The following is a 10,747-nucleotide window of genomic DNA, read 5'->3' as shown; positions in this document are numbered from 1 at the left end:
GGTGCGGGGCGCCGACCGCATGTCCCCGTTCACCAGCAAGCGCGGCCCCCGGAGCTACAACAAGGGCCGAGGGGCCAAGAAGGTGGGCGTGCTCACCTCCAACAGGAAGTTCATCCTCATCAAGGAGATGGTGCCCCAGTTCGTCGTCCCCGAGCTGGAGGGCTTCAAGCTCAAGCCCTATGTCTCGTACCGTGCCCCCAAAGGCTCCGAGCCGCCGATGACGGCCAAGCAGCTCTTCACGGAGCTGGTGGCTCCCCACATCGAGAAGGACGTGAAAGAGGGCACTTTCGACCCCAATAACCTGGAGAAGTACGGCTTCGAGCCAACGCAGGAGGGCAAGCTCTTCCAGCTCTTCCCCAAGAACTACGTGCGGTAGTGAGCAAGCAGTGGGGCACCAGGAAGAGCATCGGCATCGTGAGAGATGTGGTCTGCGCCAGCAAATATGGGACATTTTCTGTCACGGGCTATTAAAAGCAAATCCTTCTTCTTTATCTTTCTGCAATGTCTGATTTAAATCGCTGTGAGGAAATTGGTGGTTGATTTCCCATCCCTCACTAACAAAAGCGTTACTGGTGTCTTGCACCCCAGGTTGTGTTGTGTAAGCGTGCGGGTGTCCTCTCAGATGAGAGCTGATTGACCAGGTGCTGATAATTACCAGGGTGCAGTTTCTCTCCAGGCTGTTGAAACATCATTCCCTCCCTCTGGGAAGGAATTCCTGGCTTCTGGGATCAAGAGAGGACAAGTCTTACCTCCTAAGGAGAGCCTGGAGTCACAGGGCACTGCAGGGTGTATGTACCCTAGGCCTGGCAGCCAAAAGAGGCACACCCCAATGGATTTACCCCAGCTGCAAGTGCTCCACTGAACCAGAGGTGAGACCTCCAACAGCCAAAACCAACCCTGAACTCTCCTGCAGAAGAGCTCTGTAGCTTACACTGAATGCCACAACTGTTCCTGACTTCCCCAAGCCTTAAAACTCTTCCTTTTAGAGCAAATCAAATGCAGTTAATAGGTGCATTTAATGTCTTGTCCTTAGCAGTGCAGCTTGGAGTTGGAAGATAAGTGTTTATATTTGAATCATATCTCAAGAATTGGTATTTTTAGACATATATTCCTACAAGAACAGTGTCTTGTTGTTCATCAAATTAAATGGATCCAAGTGACGCTTCCATAGACAGTTGTGTGTAATCTTTTAAAGTAGAAACTGCTTAATTCTAATTGTCTTTGGAAATAACACGTTTTCTCTGATGCACAAATGCTGGAGTCCTTGAGAAAATGACTCTCCTGTGAGGCAGCTCAGCCTGGGGGCTGCAGCCCTCCCAGGAGGTACTTGGGGTTGTTTTTCCATGAGGTGTTCTAAATCCAAAGTACTGCAAAGCTTAAGCATTAGAGAATTAAGTTTCAATTTAAATGTTACTTCAATTTAAATGTTACTGTTGGAGAAAGGAAGCATGTTTACTGTGTTCTGGCTGAGCATCCAGTCTAATGCAGGCTGACAGCTGAGTCCTTACAATGTTGTTAAAAAACACCTATTCTGGGGGCTGTGGTGGGGCAGGGATGCTGCTCCACCCTCCACTGCTTTGTGCTGCAGCCCTGATTACCACACGTGAAGCAGTTTGCACGCTGCAGCACAGTCAGTGGTGAGGGAAGGCATGGTTTTTCTAATTAGTTAAATTCTAAATAATAATTTTTCACTTATTTTTCAGCTCATCAGAATAGTGGTTTTTCAAACGCGGGTGTTTTCTGCCATCAGCTCTGGCTGCTGTGGCTGTGGCAGAGGGGCTGCCTCGCCCTGCCCTTTCACAGGGGACTTTCTTAGGCACCGCTGCACGCTTTCCAGAAGAGACAATGTTAGTGGTTGGCAGGAGTGGGTGGACAGGCTGGAGATCTGGAGATCCTGTCCCCTCTGAGGCCAACACCAGCGTGGTCTGGCACAAGTCGCTGGCTTTGCCTTCCCCATGCGAAGGCAGGTGGGAACAGGGGGGGTTCCCATTTCCCAGGGCAGAGCCAGGACCTGTGTGACACATGAATCAAGTTCCTCAGGCTGGTCACTGCTCCAGCTTCGCTGACCTCAGGCTGCTTCCTCTCAGTCTTACAGGGCAATAAAAAAAGCATTACAACCTTTTAAAGCAGAGCAGACAGTCAAAAGCAGTGTCACAGCAGGGACACACCCTCCAGTTCTCACCCAGGCACGAGGAAACCGGATTTTCTGCTCTGACTCCTGAAGAACAAACAGCACCCCCAAATGCCCTCGGAGAGACCAAGCCATCTCAGGGCAAGGCAGGAGGTCTGTGACAGACTTTATGAAATCAAAACAACAGAGAAAGATAAATCACTTATACTGATTTTATTTTAGAAACATCCAAAAATAGGGTGGCTTTTCTTTTGTTTGTTTTTTAACAAAAGCTCTTGTTCAGAATACTATGAATCCTCATGTAACAGCGCTCAAGAATGTTTTCAAAAATACACATTCACCCTTGAAAAAGGGGTTTCAAAGCAGTAAAATTCTTCTCTGCTGTACAGAGGCAGCACTGTTACAGTTAGATCCTGTTGCTGGTGTTTCTTTCCCTCCACACAACTAATTCTTTAGGACCCTCAAAGAGAAACCACGCAAGCTAGAAGTTACTTACCTAGTTTAAGCTGGCTTTTTGTTTCTAGGAATATAATAGAGACAGTGTTCCAGAAACGGTGTTTTGCTGATATTTCACAGTGAGAAAAGAAAGCTAACGAAGCAGCCATGAGAAATTCTGCAGCCATTCCTGGAGGTAGTTAGGGCAATGTTGTTAAGATTTTGGTTTCTGTACTTAACTTATTTTTGAACTTAAAAGATGTCAGGAAACACTGCTTGTACTTTTTGGAGGTTATGATCTTAAAGCTGTTCACCTTGAAAAAACTGAAAGGTCTTGACTTTGGACCTAAGTCTCACTGCGGAGAACAGAAAACGTTGAGTTTGATCCCAAGAGGCTATGGGGGGTGGTTCAGCGTGGCACTAAAAACACAGCAAGGCTCCCGACACCCTTTATGGTAAACCAGGCTGTGCTTAGCTTGGAGAGTGGTGAAGCGAGCTTGCACCCCAGTGATGAGTCTGACCTAAAATCAGACAGTGCAGATACACCAGAACCCTTCCAGGAAAGGCCCTGCTCAGAATGAAGCATCCTGCTGCTGGACTGCTGGCTGTCACACCACTCAGTCTGGATTTCCTTCTGAAAAATAACTTCTCTCGCCTGAAGACCACTGCGAGCACATTGCATTGTGTACCTGGACTGCCTTGGAGCGTCTCCTCCAAGTATGTGCTAGTTTTAAAAACACTGCAAGCTTCACACACAGCTAAGCCTCTGCTCATGGGCTTTTTGGAGACACTCGGGAAAACCACTGACCTCACTGCATTTGTCTGCACGCAGCAGTGCAGCAAAGTTTGGGTTGGGATAGAAGGAGAATGGGTTTAACAGATCAGTCGTACGAACGCAAACCCGCCTCGAAGGGATTCAGAGATAAGGTACAAAAAGCAGCCTTTGAGAGGAAGGCTCTCCTACTTCGACCTAGAACATTAAGGGAAAACTAAATAAATGCGCCTGTGCTTGACCACACTCCTCAAAGCCAAGGCTTTCCCTCAGTGCCAAAAATAAACCACCAGTAATTCCATCAGCATTGGCCTTAAAAGACTTAAAAGCTCAAAAAGAAAACTGGAATAGCCCAACAGAAATCAGACAGGACATAAGCTCAGCTGCTGCTCTCAGTACAGGAGTTTTCCCACCCCTGTCCCTTGGGACCGGTCAATGCAAACTTCTGACCGTTCTTTCAGAGGGAGATGTGGTACCTGGCGTCTCCGAAGGGGTCGCCAGGCTCATCTCCCACTTCCAGATGTGGAGGATATTGTCATAGAAAGAACAAGTCGCTACAATGCTCATTTCTTTCGGGCTGTCTGGAGACCTGGCTGAATCACCGCTTCTGTCCAGGCCCATGCTGGTGGGTCTCTTGGCCCCTGACTCAGAACTGCTGGCTGACTCAGGAGCTCCTCTTTGGTTGACACCCCCAGCCAAACCTGAGCTCCCCTTTAAATCAGGACCCCTGACCAGGTCAGGATTCTCAGACAGCTTAGGACCCCCCTCTGCTTCGAGCGGCAAGGCAGGGCCTTCGCTCTCCTCATCCAGTATTACATCAAAAGTCGCTGTAGGAGACTCATAAATTATCTTCAGGTTTTGGACCTGCAAATTCAGTCTCTCAGCTTCCTCTGTCCTTCCCACAAGCTCCTCCGAAGGCTGGCCCGCAGCAGCAGAGTCCTGTGGTCCAGACAAGGAATCCTTCGGACAGAGCCTCGACCAGTCAGCCCCGTACGCCAAGGAATTGTGCAAGACATAGGATGACAGGATGATACATTCCTCCGTGTTTTCAGCTTTAAAAAAAAATAGCAATATGAAATGAGCAGAAATTGAGTCGTGAAAGGGTTTGCTGCAGAGTGCTCACAACCCGTGCACTGGTTACGTCCCACAGGAAGAGTTTGCTGGTTACCACTGCCTGCACAACAGCTACACATGCCAGGAGAAATGAGCTTCTGGCTCTCCTGATTCAGGCTAATGAGAGGCGGCCAAAAATGATTTTCCCAGGGTCAGTAAGCAGACAGGAGAAGTTTTAACATGCATCATTATTCAAAATATCTTAAAAGGCTCAAGAAAGACAAGACAGACCAGAGAGCGATCCTCGCTGAGCAAGAAATACAACAGGTGAGATTGCCAGACCAAGCTCTGGTTATTAAAAAATCACAGATTTGTTCTTCCCGTGAGCTTTCAGCATTTGACTGATATTAAATGACTATCAAGTTCTTCCCTTCCCTATACAGCAGACATTTATCCTCATTTTGCAAGCTTTGGATCTGCCCAAGGCCTGGAGAAACCCAGGAAGGGAGCCATTTTATGCAAGATTGTATTTGTAATGTAAATGCAGGCAGTTTTTAATCATGTAAATACCTTCTGATTCACACAGAGGGCTTATTCGTGTTATTCTAGATGAACCAGACTGCACGGCACTTCCTTTCTGAGGCAGTTCACGTCAGTAACTTCTGACAGTGAAGCACCACCTGACATTCAGAAGAACCTCTCTGAACCATCGAGATGAATACAAACAGGAACGGCCACGTCAACGGGTAACGCCTTTACACTGAGACAAACAGGCTTTCTTTCCATGAAAAGAAGTTAGGAGAGATTCACACATGAATAATGGCAGAGCCTTTGCACAACTGGCCAGGCCAACAGCGAGGTGAGGTCTGGGGAAGCTGGAAGGGTGACCTCAGCTGGAATGAAAGTCTCTGGCTGTTACCACCACCTCGATCGTTCTGGCAAGCTCTGAGCTGGTGTTTCCCTGTAAACCTGGGGGCAGGAAAGGAGAGCAGCACAAGAGCAGCTCTGTTCCACTCAACACTCACCCATGCTGCCGCGGCAGTCGAGGATTTTGAACCCGCTCTGCATGCAGGCTGCCAACAGCACAAAATCACAGGTTGGGTGCCACTTCAACCTCCAAACTCCGCCTTCAACGTGGGTGTCTGCCAGCGGCTGCTTCATGTTCCTGGTGTCCCACAGCAGCACGTGCTCGTCATAGCTGGAGACAGATCACAAATAAATACACAGGCAAGCAGCAAAGCTGATTCAGTGCAACCAGAACAGAAGAAAATCACAAAAGATCGCAGGCACTTCATCACACCGAATGCCTGAAGAGGTCACACAGCAGTGGATTCAAAATAACCGAGGAGGCTGGTCCCACCAGTGCAGAGCAGCAAGAAGGGATTTACCTGCCAGTAGCCAGCAGATTCTCCCGGTGGGGACTGCACTGAATGCTGCACACACCCATCGAGTGTCTGCAAAAGAGGAACAGAAGAGACAGCAACGTACGATGTGAGAGGGGCAAAACTTCTACTCACACAGTCTCAGCACAAAGATTTTCTAGTCATATTTGCACCATAAACTGCTTTTCAGAGCCCCTAAGAATTTCAGCACAACAACTCCAAACCCGCAATACTTTACTCCCAACATTCGTATTTCCATAGCAATAATCCCTGGTGTATTTTAAGGCTGCATATAAAATTTCAACTGGACAGTTTTGTACACTGTTTTAATCCTACTCTAAAATATATGTCATACCACCCAAAAAAAGAGATTACTTCAAATGAGTGAACAGTGGAGAATAAAATATTTTCTAAAAAATGTTCCATAATAAGATAACCAAATTTAATACACACAGAAATTCCCAAAATAACAGTGTAAATCAGGATGCTTCTTTTAGAAAGAAGATTCCACCATCTTCATGTGTGGAAGTGAGCTGTTGGGTCTGTTATGTTGAAGGACACAGAAGAAACTTTCAGCCTGAAGTTGCCCCAATGAAAAAATACAAGAGATGTCTCCATTTCCCAAGGGAGGCAGAAACGGGACCCTACTGTCACTGCATGTCCCTGGAGTCAGGGGCTTGGGAAGGGACACAGCAGCACCCCGGGTTCATACACGGCAGCTGTAGGGTGCAGGTGCAGCTAGAGACGCGCTGTGCTCACCTCCTGCTGGTGAAGACCGGAGTCTCTGGGCTCTGCCTGGTGTCCCAGCCCTTCAGCAGGGTGTCGTCTCCTCCTGCACCAACACAAACCATCACCACCCTGAACACCAACCAAGCGGCCAGCACAGGGCACCAGGGCAACACAGTTAACACCAAGCAGACGCTTTTCAGCCCTGGGATCTCACAGTAGTTAACAGACGTATCAATCACCTGAGGCTCACAGTGCTCATTACCACAGGAAAGACATGCATGAATGCATTAACAACACCCTCCCTTTGCTAAGCAAAATAAAAACCTAGAAGATAAAAAGACTGCACTCTAGAAGCTCCCTGGCTCTCTTGCACATTGCAAAAGATTATATTTTATGCCAACAGCCAGCCAAAGCACAGTTTAAAAGGAACACCTCCTCTCAATTAACTCCAACCAATTCCCACAACCAAAAAACCCCTAGAAGAGGCCCCAGCTCTTTCCAGAGGTGTGATGCGAGCAGCATGCCCAACCCTGGCAAGTAAAACCCCAAGGGACTCACATCCCTAAACAAGGTGTCCCCTCCCCAACACCCCCAAATGAGACTCCCAGTCCTTACAGACCTGAATACACAATATCCGTGTCCCAGTAATTAAAAGCAGCAATCCAGGCCTCAAATTTGTGAGCTTCCCACTGGTTCAGGACATTCACAGAAGGAGCAGATTCATCTATGGAGAAGAGATTCAGCTTCCCCTCGGAGTCACTGCTGATCACCCTCAAAGGGCACCCACTGCAGTGGAACACAGAGAAAACAGAAAATTACTGAAACTCGTGTCCTAAGAAGTTAAGAGTAAAAAATAGCAGCCAAAGTATAGATAAATAACATAGCATAGTACTATAGATGTCTGGCTCAACTAAACATTGATAGAAGCTGGCAGTACAGTGGAAGGAACACACACATTATTTATACAACCCTTTTCAGCTTCAGCCCATCCCATCTTAAAATCACCTACACCATTGCTCCCCATTCCCTGATCACAGGGGGAGAAAACCACTCGCACTCGTGAGGGAAAGAAAACCAGCCTTGAGTCCTTCTTTCTTCTAGATGCATAACTTCACTTCTCACATGCTTGATATTACATCAATACACAAATTCCATGCGAAGAGGGATTTTTTTTTAACTCCAAGTCAGACTGACAAGGGCTTCTCAGAGCCTCTTTCCTCTTTTGTGAAGAAGTGTTGTATTTCTTTGCTCTCACAGACACCTGAAGCGCTGGCTGCTCCTGACCTTTCCTGCTCTCTGTGGCACAGTGCAGTTGCAGTTTCTGGACATGGTTTTCTTGGAGCATTGGCGAAGTTTTGCAGCTCACAGTGCACACGTTTTGTAACATTTGCTGACATGAACTAGGGACCTTCTGTTTGGGTACCTGCAATTGCAGGTACTGCTTTGGTGACTCGGGGCTTCTTTCCAGTTGAACACTGCATGCAAGGTACTAAACGGTACCGAATCTCCCAGATTTTAACACGAAGGTCACCCCTTTCCTACAGAGACATGAAGGCTGCACATTCTGCTTCTAGCAGGGGTTGTTTGTCTCTCAAGTGACAACAGTGACAGGCTTTAAAGGGACTTTTCATCATGGCAATGATCATTTAGCTTGAAGGGCAGAGACAAAGGGAAGAGGAAAGTGTAACTGGGAATTCTACTTATACAAGCTGGAACACAGGAGGTTCCACTTCAATTGGAGAAGAAACTTCTTCTCAGTGAGGGTGACAGAGCCCTGGACCAGGCTGCCCAGAGAGGTTGTGGAGTCTCCTTCTCTGCAGACATTCAAAACCCGCCTGGACGCCTTCCTGTGTAACCTCATCTGGGTGTTCCTGCTCCGGCAGGGGGATTGGACTGGGTGAGCTTTGGAGGTCCCTTCCAATTCCTAACATACTGTGATTCTGTGATTAAACAGCATGCACAGAACCAGCTTTAATTAGCAAAAGCTACTGAATACCTGCTGCACGCATTAGTGCACTACTGCCTGATCCCCCAGTTTCCAGCCTCACACCAAAGGCACCACTCTCTGTTTTGCTCTTAGCTTACAGAAAACAAAGACCAAACTTTTCAAGGAAGAGCTAATCCATGTTACTTCACGCAGTGATGCCATTTCTCAAATCAAACCTATGAGCATTTGAGAGAAGGAGGAGCCACTCCCAAACCAATTCTCCCCCGTTTCTCACTATCCCATGTTTAAACTTCCTCCACGTGCCATTACTAGCACTTCACACTGAAACGTCAGCTGTGCTAAAAGCAGAACTGGACCCAATGAACCTGGCTGGGTCCCGTTCTGGTCCTTCCTTTTAGCAAAGGCAACAGAAGACACATCCCTGGCTCACCTGCCACCATCCACCACAGCACCACCTCACATTTGTTGCTGGCTTGGCCTCTGCTCTCGGTACAGCGGCCACAGTACGTGTTCTTGTTCCTTTGTTACCCTTGCTCTGGAAATGGTAACTTCTAGAGAAGGTGCAGGGTTAGGACCAAGAAAGCCTTTAAACACTTCACAAAAAGCCACCAAACATTCATTCATCGAAGTCCTCAACTTATGCCTGAAAGCTGTCACCCACACGAGCTCCAATACCGGCCTTTGTCTCCCATCCTCACCATTGCTCTCGTCCTGTGGACCAGTCCAAAGACAAGGCCAGGCGCTGCGCACCGAGATCGACCCTGAAGCATGGCTCCAGCATGCAGCTGTTCTTCTACTGGAAAGAAAAGGAATGGGTTAAGATAGGGAGGACAGCAAGTATATAACAGCTGTCGTGCTGCTTACTCCCACAGCAGGAGTTTTCCAGAGACCACCCACACTACAGAAGAGATGAAAAGTTCCACAGCAACGTATAAGTGCTTAGTCCGAGCTCAGGGGCAAACACACACATCTGCAGGATCCCCACCCTTCTGCACCCATCTCCCACCGAATTCCTCCTAAACTTTGCTTCCTCTCAGTGAGCGATGAAGCGCAGAAGTGCTGACCTGACTGCTGAATTCCTTTACAGATTGGCTTCTGCTTTCCTCCCCCTGTCAGGATGGGTCTCTTGATTACTCCCTTCTCTCACCACCCAAAAGGAAGCCCCTCTCCAAAAATGTTCCCTGCTTTTAACAACTTTGCACCTTCTGCTGTGCTTGCCAGTTATTACATCTGTACATATTATATTACATTACATTACATTATGTATCTGTACTTATTCTGAAGTGTTTGCTTCCAGGGTTTGCTTCTGCTCCCCCTCACGCCTCTCATCTCCTGCACTCTGCAGGGGGGTAAAGCCCAGCCAGTCTCCTTGGTGCCATGAACAAATTTGTGCATTTTATGAGAAACATTATCAGAAGACAAAAGAAGTGTTTAGAAAGCTAAGCATACTGAGGAAGCCATGGAAACCGTACAGCTTTCCTGTACATCACTGCACACTGCTAATAAATATAGAGATGTATCAAATATGGGTTAAAACCACTTTCAATGGCAGCAGGCGTTACAGCCACCTACCTCACTTCCAGTCAGGTGGCAAAACTCCACGGCGCCTGTCGAGTTTGCAATGCCAACCATGGGGTGTTCGGCAACAGGAACGTGGCACCTAAAAGATCAAGTCAAACAAGTCTCGAATGCCTGTTTTTCTTGTATTCAAGGCAGAGAGCAAAGTCATAACTTTTATTCCAGGATGCATAACGAGAAGGCATCGACCAAAAATATCTCATTAAGAAAATGTAAGGCTCCTCAGGTTCCCACAAACCTGCACAGAGGGGATTATATATAGGGCAAAGTTACTATATATTAGTATATAAACAAAAGAAACCCACAGTCACTGATCAGCTGTTCATAAATAACAGAACAGAAATGGGCGCAGCCTTTGCTCACTGGAGCAAACTGGAGAATGCTTCCCTCCAAGAAGCCAGAGACAGCTCAGTTAGTAAATTTCCTGCCATACTAACAGCCAAAAAAGTACCCCAGAGCGGCAGACCACGCTGCTCGCTGCAGCTCCAAGCCTCGACGGGCCAGCGTTACCATTTGATGTCTAGGATGGCGGCTGTGTCAATCCTCTGGATTTCGGTCAGTGGGATGTACGGCTGCTCCTCGTTGTAGTGATACAGGTAGAGGCGTCCGGTCCGGTCACAGACCCCATTGCTTCCTCTGGAGTCGGTCTACAGCAAAAATTGGGAAGAAAATAGTAGGCTGAGCAGCAACTCTACCACCCCTAGGCCTCTCCCCACCTG

At 47.7% G+C, this 10,747-nt stretch overlaps 2 protein-coding genes across 2 annotated transcripts; one reads left to right on the top strand and one right to left on the bottom strand.

Annotated features, from left to right (window-relative positions):
* Positions 1-7: 7 nt before the first annotated feature.
* Positions 8-376, top strand: MRPL41 (mitochondrial ribosomal protein L41; the record flags this gene model as incomplete). The annotated part of the gene is made up of 1 exon (XM_010194593.1): positions 8-376. A coding segment is annotated over one exon (369 nt), but the record flags the coding sequence as incomplete, so codon positions are not given.
* Positions 377-3,770: 3,394 nt separating this feature from the next.
* DPH7 (diphthamide biosynthesis 7) lies at positions 3,771-10,675 on the bottom strand (the record flags this gene model as incomplete). The annotated part of the gene is made up of 8 exons (XM_010194595.1): positions 3,771-4,390; positions 5,417-5,589; positions 5,780-5,845; positions 6,533-6,605; positions 7,122-7,288; positions 9,149-9,243; positions 10,023-10,110; positions 10,539-10,675. Coding segments are annotated over 8 exons (1,419 nt in total), but the record flags the coding sequence as incomplete, so codon positions are not given.
* Positions 10,676-10,747: the final 72 nt, after the last annotated feature.

The sequence above is a fragment of the Mesitornis unicolor genome, unplaced genomic scaffold (genome assembly GCF_000695765.1).
Source record: "Mesitornis unicolor isolate BGI_N332 unplaced genomic scaffold, ASM69576v1 scaffold48621, whole genome shotgun sequence".
Taxonomy (NCBI): Eukaryota; Metazoa; Chordata; class Aves; order Mesitornithiformes; family Mesitornithidae; genus Mesitornis; species Mesitornis unicolor.
This window is presented reverse-complemented; position numbering and strand designations above follow the sequence as displayed.